At 41.7% G+C, this 17,897-nt stretch overlaps 2 protein-coding genes across 9 annotated transcripts in view; one reads left to right on the plus strand and one right to left on the minus strand.

The window, feature by feature from the left end:
• The window catches only part of LOC144988956 (NACHT, LRR and PYD domains-containing protein 12-like), a 254,086-nt gene that overhangs the window by 48,021 nt on the left and 188,168 nt on the right, over positions 1–17,897 (plus strand). For 7 of the 8 annotated variants that reach the window (XM_078940365.1, XM_078940377.1, XM_078940381.1 and 4 more), the window contains one exon: positions 125–2,632. The exons of the other annotated variant lie outside the window; for it this stretch is intronic. The gene's annotated coding sequence lies outside the window, so the exon portion shown is untranslated. Of the gene's footprint in view, positions 1–124; positions 2,633–17,897 lie in introns of those variants that run through there. 8 annotated transcript variants of the gene reach the window in all.
• LOC144989327 (uncharacterized) overlaps positions 10,604–17,897 on the minus strand; it is a 63,098-nt gene continuing 55,804 nt past the window's right edge. Inside the window, exon 3 of the mRNA XM_078941550.1 lies at positions 10,604–11,222. Within this exon, the coding sequence (XP_078797676.1) occupies positions 10,852–11,222 (371 nt within the window). The 3' untranslated portion in view covers positions 10,604–10,851. The remainder of the gene's footprint in view (positions 11,223–17,897) is intronic.

Genomic DNA, 17,897 nt, shown 5'->3' on the forward strand with positions numbered 1-17,897 from the left:
AGCTGCTGCTCTGAACAGGACTGAAGCTCCTGCTGCTCTTTCTGCTGCTGTGCTGCATCACTGACTGACAGACCAGGATCAGGAGACACTCCTTCATCTCTGTCTCTACACTTTCTCTCTGCAGGTGGAGGCCGTGGCAGTGATGTTCCTCCTGGAGGAGCAAAGAGGAGCAGCAGCAGCAGCTGGTCTGCAGAGATGTTGTGACTGGACGGTGTTCCTGGGAGGTGGAGAGCAGAGTGATGGAGGAATCAGAGGAAGTGGAGATGAGTGTCAGAGCTGCAGCAGGAACTGATCTGAGATCAGCTCCACTGTCTCTCTCAGCATCAAGTGGACAGTTATTGTGCTGCAGCTCCCCCGGTGGACTGATGGAGAACTGCACTTCCTCTTCTCATTCTAACTTGGAGTGTTGATCTGAAACATGGGTTGGATTCAGATGTTCAGCAGCTCCAGGATCTGGAGAAAAACAGACCTGCAGACAAACAGATTCTTTTCTAGATCATCACTTTATTCTTTGATCTACATTTGATGGACAGATGTGAGTTTGGGATGGACCAATCAAGGATTGAGGGAATCATTGATCAGACAGAACATTTCTGGATGACATAGATCTATGTGTGGGTCAGGCGTTGGATCCTGGTTCTGGAACAGGGACAGAACCAGAACTCTGGATCACTGGATTCTGGTTCCAGATGTTTCTCACTTGATTTCTGTTCTCCAGAAACTCTCATTGACAAACAAACAGAGTTTCATTCAGAAAACTCCAACATGGTCATGTGACCAGAATATTCATAGTGGAGACACGGACAAACACTGTGGTCACATGACTCACTGGTCTGGATTCAAGTCCTTTGAAGTCAGTTTTTGGAGCAGAAATCCTGTCTGATCTCAGTTAGTGAACAAAAGTCTCTCAGTTGAATCATTTTTCTATCATCTCTGTTCTATTGATGATCAAATATTGACTCATGCAGTTTGAAAGACTCAGAGTTTTGCTTTGATGTTTTCCACAGTTTTCTGACTGAACTTCCTTTTTCTTTGGTGTTTTGTGGGTAAAACTCTGTTCTTTTTCATGCTGACAGCATTTTTAGCTGCAGTTTTAAAGAAGTTTCATCTAAATCCAGTAGAATCTCCTCTTCGGTTGCTGCCGTTCTCTGCTGCCGTTCTCCTTCCAGGTTCTTGTGGTTCTCCATCAGAGCTGGTCTCCATGGGACTGTTGCCTCCCTCTGTGGTGTCAGTCAGTCATGAGGTGGGAGGGAGGGAGGAGTCTTTGTCCTTCTGGACATGTTCTTGGATTGGGAGCAGATCAGCTTGGAGTCCAGAGAACTCCTTCAGCTGTTGGGCTGAGAATCTGGGAGCTTCAGCTGTCCTGCTTTTCTCTGCACTGACAGCAGCTTCCAGCTCTCTCTCTCTCTCTCTCTGTCTCTGTCTCTCTCTCTCTCTCTCTGTCTCTCTCTCTCTCTGCAGGAGTGTTGACTTGGTCTCAGCCTCAGACTGCTGACATGTTAGCTGATGTTTCAGTTGAGTCAGCTCTTCTTTCCAAGCTGATGTTTCCTGCAGAGATTGAAAACTGCGTATTCCAGTTAATACGCAGTAATAACATATCTTATCACAACTATGCAGATGATACTCAGATCTATGTGTCACTGACAACAGGTGAATATGGGCCGGTGGATTCACTCAGCCACTGCCTCCAACAGATCAGTGCGTGGATGCAGAACAACTTTCTCCAGCTAAACTCAGACAAGACCGAAGTTATTGTTTTTGGCCCACAGAAACAAAGAGAAAGTGTCAGCAGCTACCTTCATTCTCTGTCTCTTAAACCCTCAAATCAAGTCAGAAATCTAGGGGTAATCATGGACTCTGACCTGAACTTTAACAGCCATATCAAGTCAGTAACATCAGCTGCATTTTACCATCTGAAAAACATTGCCAAAATCCAAAACATTGTGTCAAAGCCAGACCTGGAGATACTTATTCATGCATTTGTCTTCAGTAGGTTAGACTACTGTAACGGCCTGCTCACCGGCCTCTCCAAACGAGCTGTAAAACAGCTTCAGTAACATTCAGAATGCTGTTGCTCGAGTCCTGACCAGAACCAGGAAGTATGATCACATTAGTCCTGTGCTCAGGTCTCTGCACTGGCTCCCTGTACCTCAAAGAATAGACTTCAAAGCAGCTCTGCTTGTGTACAAGTCTCTCCATGGCCACGCACCAAAGTACATCTCTGACATGTTAGTGCCATATGAACCATCTCGTACTCTGAGGACCTCAGGGGCCGGCCTCCTGTTGATTCCCAGAGTCAGAACTAAACAAGGGGAATCAGCGTTTCAATATTCTGCAGCTAAAATCTCGAACAGCCTCCCTGAAGTCGTAAGACAGGCCTCTTCTGTGTTCATGTTCAAATCTAGACTTAAAACATTTCTGTTTAGCCGTGTATATGACTGAAAGGTCCTATCTGCACTTTTCTTTCCTTCCTTTTAAATCTTTTTTTTTCTTTTCTTTTAAAGTAAATTTTATGTTGATTATTTCTATGATGTATAGTGATTTTAATGCATTTTTCTGTTTTGTGAAGCACCTTGAATTACTTTGTGTACGAATTGTGCTATACAAATAAACTTGCCTTGCCTTGCCTACATATTTTGTCAGCAGTAAAACTCTTTGTCTGATATCATTACACAAATATTCAAATGTATTGATCCATTACTTTTTTTGCTTTTTATGTAGAGAAAATGAAAACCTAAAAAAAACTAATAGAAAGTAATAGTATCATATTATAACAATAAATTGTAGAAAACTTCATTTCTACACATTAAATACTCACTTGTGCCTCCCTTTAAGTTACTTCATCAATATGATATGGAGGCCATCAGATTTTTCCCTCCTTCAAAATAAAGTCTTTGACTGTGGTGCAGAGGTTGAGGTGTCGACTTCTTATCAGAAAAGTTTAGAATTTAGAGTTCACACTAACTCCTTTATTACATTGTTTGTAAAGAGAAAGTCTTGTGAGTTCTCATGTGTGTCTGAAGACTAGATCTGCAACTAAAACTTGAATCACATTCGTTACAAGAAAAAGGCTTTTCTCCTGTGTGAGTTCTCATGTGTCTTCTGAGATTAGCTATTTGATTAAAACTATTTTTACATTCTTTACAATAAAAAGGCCTTTCTCCTGAGTGAGTTCTCATGTGTCTTCTGAGATGAGATATTTGATTAAAACTTTTTTTACATTCTTCACAAGAAAAAGGCTTTTCTCCTGTGTGAGTTCTCATGTGTGTTTTGAGATGAGATATTCGACTAAAACTTTTTTTACACTCTTTACAAGAAAAAGGCTTTTCTCCTGTGTGAGTTCTCATGTGTTGTTTGAGAGTAGATATGTGATTAAAACTTTTTTTACATTCTTTACAAGAAAAAGGCTTTTCTCCTGTGTGAATTCTCATGTGTGTTTTGAGACTAGATCTGCGACTAAAACTTTTCTCACATTCTTTACAAGAAAATCTCTTACCTTCTGCATGGATTCTTGTGTGAATTTTGAACAGAGATATGTCACAAAAGCTTTTACCACATTCTTTACAGATATAACATCTTTCATCAGACCCAGTTTCCATGTAGTCAGACGGGTTAGTAATTATTCTTGAGTTTTTATCAGACTTGATAGAGGAAAGTTTTTCTTCTTTTTGAGATTGTTTGTATTTCTTACCAAGATTTCTCTTCTTAGGATTTTTTCTAACATCAGAGTCACACTGACCTGCTGACATGTGAGAGCTGTCAGCACTTTGGACATGACTTCTGTCCCTCCTCTTCCTCTGATCTCTGTTCTGTGGGTCTGTCTCTTCATCTGTAGTTGATGTTGAGTCTGTCTCTTCATCTGTAGTTGAGGTTGATTCTTCATGTTGGTTTCCTTCTTCATCCTGACTATCAGTTACATTAAAGCTCTGCTGATTGTTTAGATCTTCTTCTCTGTTCTCATCTTCCTCATAAGTAGGAATCTCCATCAAGGTATCAGTCTCCTGCCTCAAATCAAGCTGATCTTCATCCTGACTGATGCAGAGTTCCCCTGGTTCCTCTTTCATCTGTGGAGGTTCTGGTTCCTCCTGCTCCTCTTTGGTCTGTGGAGGTTCCGGTTCTTCCTGTTCCACTCTGAAGTTCCTCTGCTGGATGCAGAGATCTTCCTCTTCAGTCATCAAATACTGGGGGAGTTCTGCAGAAACACAAGTAGAGGCCATTTTATATGTTATAGTGACTGTATGCTAGGGGTATAACGGTACACGTAGTTGGACCGAACCGTTTCGGTACGGCACTTTCGGTTCGGTTCACGTTCGTACCGTTTTGGTTTTTCGGTTTGTTTATTTTTTCCCCGCAAGTGTATCAACTTTGCGTTGAGGTGGAATTAATGCTACTCGCGGTATTCCGCCGAGACTCTCACTGGTTTCTGCAATCGCTTGCAATCGCTTGCACTGGTTTCTGCAATCGCTTGGGGGGGGGGGGGGCAGAGCGTGTCGCGTGCAGTAAGACTGTGTGTGAGCGCGCGTTCAGTTTGTGTAGCTCAGTTATGGAGAACGGCAATAAGTCCACACGGGGAGGTGAACCCCGAAGGAAGATCCGCCTTCCACGGTCAGAAACGTCATTGCACTTCAGCTTCAACAGCTATCAGGTGATGGAGGTGACAGTGCGCATGTCCACAGGATCAGCATGGCTAATGCTTAGCTTACGCTCTCCTTTAGAAATCATCTCCAGGACCGAGGTCTGGGGTCCCATCAATCGGGGTCAGAAACTTGCCTGTGGTGGTGTTGGTGGGTGTGTTTATGTGTGTGTGTTAGCCTGGAGGTGATGCTGGCAGTGCGGATGGTAAAACTGTGTCAACATGGATGAGCTTGAAGATTTGATGCGAGAACTTGTAAAATACAATGTGGCAAACCAAAAGTCTGCATCTGTGTGTAAAAATCCTCTGCTGTAGAGTTTGACAAATAAAATCACAACTGATTAATTACCATTTGCATGTGTTCATTTAGAGCGGTGGTCGGCAACCCGTGGCTCAGGAGATGCAGTTTCTTTAGGAGGAAAAACAAGACACAAACATTTTTACGGCTTTCCAGTGCTGTAAAAATGAGTAGAATAAATATTGTAACGTCCAACAGATACGTCACTTGCAGCGGGAGAAACGGGAACCAAGCTGTCAATTAGTTGAACTGTCAATCAACTGGCTGCACTGGAGAACTGTCCGTGTCCCGTACACCGCATGATTCGGAACAGTCTCAGGAGAGGAGGAGGCAGAAGGAGAAGCTGAAAGCACAGTCTTCTTTCCGGCATAACGAGCCCACTTATTTTGAACACACACCACATTGAACATTGCACAGGTGTCATCAACCTCTCCCCCTCCCACACTTATGGTGCAACATAAAAAAAAAACATAACAGGAAGAATAAACTAAGATGGAACAACAAAACTGCCATATGAGATGAAATATGGGCAAACAGAAACGCTCCTGCTGATCCCTAATTAGGTCAGGACACCGCATCCCACAATCCCCTGCTGCTAACAGACCTAAAATGCACATGACCGCCACTACAATATTAAATTTCAACATTTCTGTCAACGAAGATTTGCGACATAGCCTGCAACACACGTTTCTACCAGCAGGGCTTTTTTTTTACTTCTTTTTTTTTACTTTTAGCCGACCGCTAGGCAGGTGGCTGATGTAAATGAAGCACTGTCAAATCTGTGCATTGCTTGATGAAGTTGAAAGCGAATTTTCTGATCTCCTGCTACACAACACAGTCCAGTGGCTGTCCAGGGGTGAGGTTTTGCGTCACTTTGTCGTCTGTTTAGAACACGTAAAAATATTCCTGAAAAGCAAAGACCTGGACTACCCGCAACTGGAAGATGCTGAGTGGCTGGAAAAGCTGCACGTTTTGGTGGATCACATGACTTTGACAAGCAACCAAAACCAGCCGAATGAAAATCTGCAGGCACCGCAAATGCTTGAAGCTGTTCTGTCATTCGAGCGCAGCTGACTGTCTTTGCAGAAATGGACAGCAAAAGAAGAGAAGACGATGCTGCTGCGTTTACACCCTTACACTGACTTGCTTGGCATTGGCTGTATTCATTTGATTTTATATATTTTACGTTTTCAAAGGGCTGTTCTTTTCTCTTTTATAAACGCAGGTTGCGTTTTTTTGCACTCTGTTTAATTCCCAGAGGGGGCTCGTCTTGCACGTTCCATTTTATTGTTTTTTGTTCGAATCCTCAAAATAAAAATGACATCAAAAATCGGATTTCTTAATTACATTTCTTTAATTTTATCAAAGCAATGAAACATAATTTATTGATATTGTAATTTAGTTAAACTTGCACAACAGAGCAGTCACGTGACGCGTCGTTCTCCCAGAATGCACTGCAGGGCAAATAAACATTTAATCGTTAATGCTCATTATGTATTTGTAACAACTTAGTCATTTTAATAGTAGGATAATAAAGCTAATATAGATACATATTGCATGTGTTGCCTTCATTATAAGACTTAAATAGGGCTTTTCATATTTTGCAGCTCTAGACATATTTGGGTTTTGTTTTTTTTGGCTCTTTCAACATTTTGGGTTGCCGACCCCTGTCCTAGAGTTCCAATCTCAAATCAGTGATTTCAACTGCTAGAATCTGCTGCTGTGAATCACAGCATGCTACAACTGAGTGAACTACAAATACATTTCAAAATTAAAAAGATGTTTCTTTCCTCTGACTTTTATTGAGAAGTGATCTCTTGAGGTGTAAATGGAGACACGGCAGAGAGACGGCTGCCAAGAGACCGTTGTCAACAAAGTGCAATATCTGAGGAAAGACCATTCTGTAAAAATAAATCATCTCTCTAAAACAAATGAATTTCTACAGTTATATGGTAATGAAGACTCGTCAGCATATTCATGCTACAATCAATACTTTGTGAGAAAGTCAATATTCATTTAATTCTTTATATTTGATCAATAATAAAGATGCTCAATATCTCTAAAGATACTGAAGCTATTTTCACCAAACTTTCTGTACTGACTATCATGACCCTGTTGTCCTACTACAACAAGGATAACTGTATGTCAATTAATTACTTTTTTCTTCAAATATGGATCATGATTGTCCAAAATTCTTAATAGCTGTAAAAGATACCGCAGCTAACAACGTAATGTCCTGATATAATCTTTTTTGTCAATAGCCGCAGTTACATAGGCAAAATATCTTGATGGGATCAACGGTCGGATTTAAATTCAACCGTGTACATGGGCCCAGAAAGACTTTTTCCGATTAGAACAAACGTTCACATGGTCACACTTTTGGTCAGAATAAATCATTTGGGCATGCGCAGTAGTGTTGAAAATACCAGTAGAGGAAATGAGTCCCGGTGTAAACAATCTTCCAAACGTCCTTTATTATTGTTATGGTTATAATGAAGCACCTGTTAGATCATCATTTTATTTTTAATCCGTGTGTTCAGTAATTTTTTTGTAGTGGAACAGAGTCGGAAGAAGTCAGGGTTATGAGTGGGCTAACATGCGCTAACAACATTAGCCTTGTTTTAAAAACATAAAATCCATGCGGTAAATCCTGCAATCTGCATCTTGGCTGCACGTAAATATGTGGGAATAACAGCAGCCTGTCCTCGAACACAGAGCTATCACTCCGGCTGCTCTGCTCAGAGACACAGTTTGGTGCCGCAGAGCAGCCGGTCGGTCCAGTATGTGCTCCAAAGCTGGAGCACCGCACCGTCTATGCATGACGTAAACCACAGCAGTAGTGACACAGGATCCAAATGAACTGTTTACATGCAACACGATCGATCAACAATCAGCATAACCTATCTCCATCGGAAAGAAATTTTGATCCGAAGGAATCGGATCTGGGCAGAATATTCTGAACGGCGTGTTTACATGACGTGTTTTTCTTCCGATCAGGCATTGTTACCGATTACTTTTGTCCGTCTAAACGCAGGTAATAACAACAACAAATCAAATCACCATTTTGAGCCAGGCAACAGTGATTAGTCCGGCGGTCTGACTCACATTTTTAGAACAACCAGTTGCCAATCATGATAAGCTAGTTCAAAGTCCACACCCCCCCATCACTAAAAGCTGCTCGGAAGAAGCTGTCAATCAAACATTAGAGGTGGGGCCAGCGGGCACCACACCTTTTAGTGAGGCATCTGATTAGTCAGTTTATAACTTGAATAACTAGCAATAAAAAAAAAACTAAGATTAGCAACAAGATATTAGGAAAAATGTTTCACAGCAAGAATGGTAATTCTGTCTATTTAGAATGACTGAGTAACAGCTGCCTATTTTTCTATAGAGGTCTATTGGAGTTCGGCGACAGCAGCTATTTGGAACAGGAAGTAGCTGCTGTCTTACATTACACAAGTAATGTATGTTGTGTAAAATGATAAAGTTTGATTGAAAATAAGTGGCAGCATTTATATAGGTGGGTAGTAACAACACTGAGTGAATAGACCCCTTATGACCCCATAGGGGGGAAAAAAGTCATTGTGAGAAGAAATGATCATTTTCTTTTCCAAGTCTAAAAATACAAACGGACGACAGATCAAGTGCTTCTTTTCTTTTCACAGACGTCATACATTCAGTTTTGTGAGGACAGCATCATCCCAACAAAAACCAGGGTTACTTATAACAATGATAAACCCTGGTTCACACCCAGACTGAGACAGCTGAGGAAGGAGAAAGAAGCAGCCTACAGAGCAAAAGACAAAGAGAGCTATAAGGCTGCTAAGTACCAGTTCTCAAAAGAGGTGGAACAGGCAAGAACTCGGTACAATAAACGCCTGGAAGAGCAATTCTCAGTCAACGACGTCACCTCTGTTTGGAGAGGGCTCAGGCAAATCACCAACTACAAGCCCAGAGCCCAACATGCTGCTGACGACCTACAACTGCCTGAGAGGCTTAACACCTTTTATGCCAGGTTTGAAGTCCCACACCGCTCCTCCACCCCCCTCACTGAACAGGTTTCCTCAGCAACTTTGGAGCCACATTCCTCCCCCACCACTATCACTGAGGACAGTATGACCCCCCCCGGACAACCTCTCCCCCACCACTGTCCTCTCAGTGACAGAAGAGGAGATGCTCAAGCTTTTTCCGGAAGCAAAACTCACGGAAGGCTCCGGGCCCAGATGGCATCTCCCCTGCTACCCTGAGCAGGTGAACTGGTAGTGGTCTGCACAGACATCTTCAACACCTCCCTGGAGTCCTGCCACGTCCTGGCCTGCTTCAAACTGTCCACCATCGTCCCCATCCCCAAGAAGCCCTGCATAACTGGCCTCAATGACTACAGGCCTGTGGCACTCACGTCTGTAGTCATGAAGTCATTCGAGCGTCTGGTCCTCCCTCACCTCAAGCATAGGATCTCCACAGGGCTGTGTACTTTCCCCTCTGCTCTTCTCCCTGTATACCAGCTGCTGCACCTCAAGCCATGACTCTGTTAAACTGATCAAGTTTGCAGATGACACCACCCTCATAGGGCTCATCTCTAATGATGATGAGTCTGCCTACAGGAGGGAGGTGGACCGGCTGGGGTCGTGGTGCCGCATCAACAACCTGGAGCTGAACACCAAGAAGATAGGGGACTTCAGGAAAGTCACAGCCCCCTCATCCCCTCTCACTCTGACAGACTCTACCATCACCATTGTGGGCTCTGTCTGTTTCCTCGGCACCACCATCACGCAGGACCTCAAGTGGGAGCCGTCCATCTGCTCCCTGCTCAAAAAGGCCCAGCAGAGAATGAACTTCCTGCGGCAGTTGAAGAAGGCCCGGCTGCCGGCCCAGATGATGGTGCAGTTCTACATGACCATCATAGAAGAGTCCATCCTCACCTCCTCTATCACTGTGTGGTACGCTGGAGCCACAAACTGGGACATTAACAGGCTACAGCGTATTGTGCGCTGAGCAGAGAAGGTGATCGCTGCAGCCTTCCATCTGTCCAGGAACTATATGTCTCCAGAACCCGGGGACGTGCAGGCCGGATAGCTGCCGCCCCTTCTCACCCTGGACATGACCTACTGGAACTACTCCCTTCAGGCAGGAGGCTAAGGTCCATCAGGACCACAACCACAAGACACAAGAACAGTATCTTTCCCTCTGCAGTCAGACTCTTGAACACCCTTTAACTTCTCCCCCCTTAAACTACACTTCAATGTCTAGTCAGTCACCAGCCCACTACCTGCACCTTGGTCATCCTCAGTTTGCACTGTTTTTGGTACAATCCCCTTTCAAATCAAATTTTCAAAGTCTTGTATTGACTTATTTTATTTTATGTAATTTTTGTTTTGATTTGAAATAAACAATTGAATTGAATTGATTTGAAGATGAAGCTGCACTGGAGGAAGAATCAGTCCAGAAAAGATGGAGAACAATTCTGACACTAAGCAGTTTTTCACTGATGTGTTCAGGTTTGAATCTTTTCTGTCTGCAGATCCATGAGCAGGACCCTGTCTTTGGGTTTTAGCTTGAAATGTAGTTTTGGAAATAGAATCTGTCTGAATGTCTGGAATTGGAGATATGGAGACATCAAAGAGGTTTAGATGGGATTTTGGGTTTGACAGAGAAATCTGCTGAAGAGAACTGAACTACAAACTTAGAACCACAGACGACAAAACAGATTGGACTTTTTTATCTGCTAACAATTTTCTCTTTGATCTGTTAAGGTTTCCTGTTTGTCGTTAGCTGGAGGGACTAACTAAGATCATCTGATTTGAAGAATGTTGTGGGCTGCACTGACCAACAATGTCTTCTGTCTTTTCAACTGGAAGGGACAGAAGAGACTCTTCCAGGACACGCTGTTGATGGACTGCATGTTTGGAGAGCTTGAAGCTCAAGATAGAACCGTTGTTGAAGTGAACATACCGATAGTGTGGAGATGAAGATCAGAGTCACACTGACCTGCTGACATGTGAGAGCTGGCCACACTTTGGACATGACTTCTGTCTCTTCTCTTCCTCTGATCTCTGTTCTGTGGGTCTGTCTCTTCGGCTGTAGTTGATGTTGATTCTTCATGTTGGTTTCCTTCTTCATCCTGACTATCAGTTACATTAAAGCTCTGCTGTTCCTCTTGAATCTGTGGAGGTTCTGGTTCCTCCTGTTCCTCTTTAATCTGTGGAGGTTCTGGTTCTTCCTGTTCCACTCTGAAGTTCCTCTGCTGGTTGCAGAGATCTTCCTCTTCAGTGATCCAATGTTGGGGGAGGACTGCAGGGACACAAACACAACAAGGAGCCTTTTGTACGTTTCCAAGACTTTTGGTTTTTTTCAAGCATCAATAAACTCTGTGATCATTGGAGAAAATGTCTGAGGAGTCTGGATGACCAGAAGAGACTAATGGAAACAATAAATATAGATGCCATTAATTTATTTAAATGGCGTATACTTATACTTAAATGGCGTATACTTATATAGCGCTTTCTACCTTCTTACGAAGGCCCAAAGCGCTTTACAGTCACAGTCCTATCCACCCATGCACACACCCATGCACACACACATTCACACACTGATGGCGGCTCCGCTGCCAAACACTGGCGCCAACCTCCCACCAGAGGCAAGGTGGGGTTCAGTGTCTTGCCCAAGGACACTTCGACTCATGGGCGTGCAAGGCGGGAATCGAACCTGTAATCTTACGATCATGGGTCGACCGCCCTACCGCTGCACCACGGCCGCCCATTTAATAAATGTGTCATTAATTTCTTACAATTGGAAATAAATAATCAAAAGTGTCATTAAAAGTGTCAAAATTTAATTTTAATTCAATGTTAAGTGATTTACACTGGTCACATTTCTAAGTTTTTCAAATTTTCTGTATTCTATTCTATTTCTCCATCTGACATTGACACAGTTTAAAGGTGAACTTTGTTTCAGGCTGATGGTTGAAGTCCAGCCTTTTTTTCTGCCTTGTGCAATGAGATGAGAAGAGAACTTGAAACTTTGTTCTTCCAGTTTGTTCTTCTGGTTCTAGAGAAGGAAAGTGCTGATTCCACTGGTGACAGAAACAAACACACAGTAGTGTCTGATACAGACACGTCAATGATCACTCATGGATCATGTGTGACACATGTTACTGGCATCTGCACTTATGGCGCACAGTAGGGACTTGAACACACCGGGGTGTGGTTCCACCAGCACAAGCAGCTGCTCCAGATGTGTACATTGGAATGTGTACACAAGTGGCATCTGGACAGTTGTGGACAGATGTACACAAATATACACAACTGGACACAGTGGACCCTCCAGCAGACAGGCTGTAGGTAATGACCAAGTCCATAGTGTGTCCTCTGTTGTGAGCAGCTGTGGGACATTTTTGAAATCTGTAAAAAACTCACAATCATGACATCATCAATGTTGTCCACATGTCAATCAAAATCACCAAGGATTGAAATCTTATCATCCCTGATGTGAAGTGATTGAATGGATTGAAGTTTCTGGAGGACTTTTACTGTTGGGGTTGCACAAAATTAGAAAAATGTCAAATATTTTTGGAGTAATCCCAGTGATGAGTTCTATGGTTAAGTTTTTAATGTTTTATAAAACATAAAAGTGATCATATCTCCAGGCTTTGTTTTGGAGCATGTTCATATTTGTACGATTTTGACAATTTAATATATTATGTTATTTAAGGTTTAGCTTGATTTATTCTGAATTAATATTCCTGTCTGTTTTTATTCATTTTCAGTTCAGTTTTAAATGTTGTAAAAGTTTAGCTTTAGTGTTTTCAGTAAACGTTTCTTGTTCGGCCCAAAACCTAAAGCGTGTTTTGGATTTAGACGCCCTGTTTGCATTCTTTCTTTGTAAAATGTTACACTATAATACATGTTCTTTCTGGCTCAGTTTTATGTCATTTTTCTTTATTCACTTGGACAGTCTGATCCTTCATTGTTGGAGTTATCTGGGTTTTAACAAGAGGAAAAAAATGTAAAGGATTAGTGCTAAAGTAACAAGCATGACAGCATGACAAAGAATGTAATTGTTACTTTAAAAGTTATAATTAATAAATAATGAGTTATTTAAAATTAAGTGAGTAGTTACTTTTATTTTTTCATTACATTTAGTTACATGTATAAGTTATATCTGGCCCTTTGAGGACAGACACTATGCTGATGTGGTCCTCAGTGAAAATGAGTTTGTGACAGACGGGTCCCCAAAAAGAAAAGCATGAAGCTCAAAGGTCTTCTCTGTTTGCTGAAGGTGACATACCTATGTGGTGGAGCTGCAGCTGTGGTTTCCAGATGACATCCAGCAGTCTGCGCTGACGACAGAGCTCCTCCTCGTACTGGACGATGGTTCCTTCACAGAGTCTGCAGATTTCTTCAGCAGCAGCAGCTAGTCGCTCGCTGATCAACTCTCTCAGAGACTGAAGGGAAGACATGGTTCCTGCTCCCATCTTCAGCTCCAACTCCCACAAACACCTTCTTTACGCTGCTTTTTCACTCGAAGCTGACGGTTCGTATCCTCCTTTCGGTCCAAAAACGTCACGAACGTCCGGACAAAATCGCCGCTGGTCTCTGAACACAAGCTAGCTACAAGCTGCTAGCGCCGCGCGCTGCTGTTTACTTCCGGGTCACGCTTCATTCTGAAAAAGCCTTTTACATTTCGATAATCCAAACATTTTTTTTTATGAAAAGAATTTACAAAATTTTAAGACAGGAAATATATTTTAATAAAAAGTCTAAAAAACAAAAATATATTTGTCAAAAATGCTTGGTAAGCGGATATGACGTCACTAGAATTTACGATGTACTTTTTTTAACTGATGTACTGGAATTAATCCCAAAACCAAACTGTAATCATAGATGTGAGCATAAAAGGACTGTTTAGGAGATGGACAACTGTTTAGAGTTTGAGACTTAATAGAGACTGAAGCTTTTTCTCTTTTTTTAATATTTAACATAATTTTTCCATCCAACCTCAGTTTATCTGAAGTCTCACATTAGAACAACAATTATTTCTGGTTTAGTTTGACCCTTTGTCATTGTCTGCAGGTCTGCAAAGCAGAAATACCTGATGTTAAACTGAATAAATTCACTGTAGAAATGTTTGTGTTGTTTTCTTCTCGTGTAAAAAAGACAACAATGATCGAGCTGCGGCAGGATTACTTGGCTCAGGTTTTTTTATTTTTGTTTTTAACTTATATTTAAAAATAATTACAAAACTCTCGCAGACACAACCACCCAATGACTAAAACCACATCTCTTCACAAAAAACAAAGAACAAAACAAAAAAATCTATACACATAAAAATATAAAAAAAACTTTCAGTGTAAATTAAAATTCAAGGCAATCAAGAATCTAGACCCTATATCAGTAACCATTTTGTAGCAGATTTACAAAAGTCATTAATGAAAGGATTTGGGTTCTGAATACGTTTCATTTGACTTCACTCTTAAAACACATTAATTGGCTCAGGTACAGTGGGGGGGGGGGGGGGGAATTGTCATGTGCAGCATTTGGCTATTGGAACCGCCCACTTCCTGTTGGACACTTTTTTTTTTTTTTTTTTTTAATTGAACAATTGCAACTTACAAAACAAGAAAATACAACAATTATGCACATATAATGTACTGGTTAGCCTTACAGGTACTGTTTTTTTTCTATTTTTTATTGAACATCAAAAGATGACATACACATTCACATAACTACAACAGAAAGAAATAAAAAAAGAAATATATACAACTAAAAAAATAAATTTAGAATTGTAGTTCACAATACTAGGGATTGTCATACATGTGATCTTCAATGAAAATGGACAGTTTTATTTCTCTTTTTTTCATGTATTTTAGTGATTAAAAATATAAACAGTTCTTAAATGTAATGAATAATGGTTTGGTTTTAAAAAAAATCTACTCTTTTGAATGAAGAATTTTCCAGAAATAAATACAGTATTGTAGATCATTCAGTAGAATGTCTGTATTTTAAACCCTTACAGGACACCGTAGAAAGTTTAGTTCTGTTGCTGGATGTATGATGGCTGCATGCTCGACATTAAAGCAGTGTTCTAGCTCCATCTAGTGTGACTCTTGACTCACACAAACATACAGAGATTTGGGAGAAATCTACATGGTGTCAGAAGAAGTCACGGACTAATCGCCTCGGACCCTTTTTTGGAGGCAGAGAAGTTTTTTTTTATCACGCGGTGAGTCGTGTTACCCGCTCGTCTGCTCACTCAACATGGCGGATGGATTCCGAAGACCCGATCCCTTGATTTTTGACGAAAATGCTGCGGAAAACTGGCGTGTGTTTGAACGGGAGTTTGATATTTTTATTGCCGCCGCACATGCTGACAAACCAGAAAAGACCAAAGCCTACATCCTGCTCAATATTGCTGGGCCGGACGCCATAGAGCGCGAACGCTCCTTCATGTACGCTGCAGAGCTGCGCGATGAGGCAGGTGATGTCGTCATGCAGGCAGAGTCCAGGGAGGACCCTGAATGTTTGAAGAGGAAATTCCGGGAAATATGCAACCCTCAAAATAACAGGACAATGGAGAGACTCAGATTTCATTCCAGAAATCAGAAACAAGGTGAGAGCATTGAGTCTTTCATAAGTGATTTAGAATTAGAATTAAAGAATTAAAGCTAAAAGCTTCAACTTTGGCGACCTAACTGAGGAGCTGATCTGCGATCGGATTGTATGTGGCATCAGCAGCGACACGCTAAGAAAATCCCTGTTAAGAGACAGTGAACTAACATTAACAAAAGCCATTTCAGTGTGTCGTATTCATGAAATGACAGAGGAAAACAGCAGGACGCTGGCAAGCCAAGTCACAAATATTGACACTTTAAACTCGATGCCTGATAAACAACAAAAGCCTAAAGCAAAGCCATCTGCATGCATGATCCTGAACTGCAATAACTGCAGTGGTTCTCATGCTGCAAAGAGAGAATTGTGTCCAGCTTTCGGACAGCAGTGTCACAAGTGCAAAATGCTCAATCATTACAAAAGTAAGTGCAAGAGCAAAACTCCAAAGAGCTCATTCAGGAGAATTCCAAAGCAATATGTGCATGATGTCGGAACAGAGCAGCCTGAAGAGGATTTTGATGACACGTTTTATGTAAATGGTGTCGAGATTGACTGTGTAACTTCTAAATAAGATAACAAGAATGAAGGATCCATCACCTTACTTGTGAAAGGCATAGCGATTGACATGAAAGTTGACACAGGTGCCAAGTGCAATGTACTACCTCTAAAAATATTTGAAGCCATCAGAGACGAGGAACACGTATTCAAACAAAGCAGTGCTGTCAATCTCATCGCATATGGAGGGACAAAAATTGAAACAGTTGGGAAGATCAGGCTCTCCTGCATATTCAGAGGACAGCAACACCTCCTGTCCTTTTTCGTAATAGACAAGGACGTGCAGCAGCTGTTAGGATTTCAAGCCTGTACAAGTATGGGAATTGTCAAAATGTGCACCGAAGTCCATCAGGTCACAACAGAGGCAAGGCAAGGCAAGTTTTTTTGAATAGCACAATTCGTACACAAAGTAATTCAAGGTGCTTCACAAAACAGAAAAATGCATTAAAATCACAATACATCATAGAAATAATCAACATAAACGTTACTTTAAAAGAAAATAAAAAAATTGAAAATTGATTTAAAAATAAAGGAAGGAAAGGAAAGAAAAGTGCAGATAGGACCTTTCAGTCATATACACGGCTAAACAGAAATGTTTTAAGTCTAGATTTGAACATGATCACAGAAGAGGCCTGTCTTACGACTTCAGGTCCTCAGAGTACGAGATGGTTCATATGGCACTAACATGTCAGAGATGTACTTTGGTGCTTGGCCATGGAGAGACTTGTACACAAGCAGAGCTGCTTTGAAGTCTATTCTTTGAGGTACAGGGAGCCAGTGCAGAGACCTGAGCACAGGACTAATGTGATCATACTTCCTGGTTCTGGTCAGGACTCGAGCAGTAGCATTCTGGATGTACTGAAGCTGTTTTACAGCTCGTTTGGAGAGGCCGGTGAGCAGGCCGTTACAGTAGTCTAACCTACTGGAGACAAATGCATGAATAAGTATCTCCAGGTCTGGCTTTGACACTATGTTTTTGATTTTGGCAATGTTTTTCAGATGGTAAAATGCCGCTGATGTTACTGACTTGATATGGCTGTTAAAGTTCAGGTCAGAGTCCATGATTACCCCTAGATTTCTGACTTGATTTGAGGGTTTGAGAAACAGAGAATGAAGGTAGCTGCTGACACTTTCTCTTTGTTTCTGTGGGCCAAAAATAATAACTTCGGTCTTGTTTGAGTTTAGCTGGAGAAAGTTGTTCTGCATCCACGCACTGATCTGTTGGAGGCAGTGGCTGAGTGAATCCACCGGCCCATATTCAGCTGTTGTCAGTGACACATAGATCTGAGTATCATCTACATAGTTGTGATAAGATTTGTTATTACTGCGTATTAACTGCCCTAGTGGCAGCATGTAGAGGTTGAACAGAAGGGGTCCCAGGATCGATCCCTGGGGCACACCACAAGTCAGGCCATGTAGTCTGAGACACAACTCCCAATTTCCACAAAATATTTCCTGTCTTCTAGATAAGACTTGAGCCAATTTAGGGCAGATCCAGAGATGCCAACCCAGTCTTGGAGTCTGTGCATAAGGATCCCATGATCAACAGTATCAAAGGCAGCACTCAGGTCTAGCAGGATTAAGACAGAGACTTTGCCATCATCAGTGTTCAGGCGGATGTCGTTGGTTACCTTGATAAGAGCAGTTTCTGTGCTATAATGGGGTCTAAAACCTGACTGGAAAACATCAAATGAATTGTTTAATAAGAGAAAGTCAGTGAGCTGATGGTAGACAAGTTTTTCAAGGACGTTTCCTAAAAATGACAGATTAGAGATGGGTCTGTAATTATTCAGTACAGTGGGAT

This window comes from Oryzias latipes, chromosome 2 (genome assembly GCF_053564925.1).
Source record: "Oryzias latipes strain Hd-rR chromosome 2, Olatipes_Hd-rR_3.1".
Classification (NCBI taxonomy): domain Eukaryota; kingdom Metazoa; phylum Chordata; class Actinopteri; order Beloniformes; family Adrianichthyidae; genus Oryzias; species Oryzias latipes.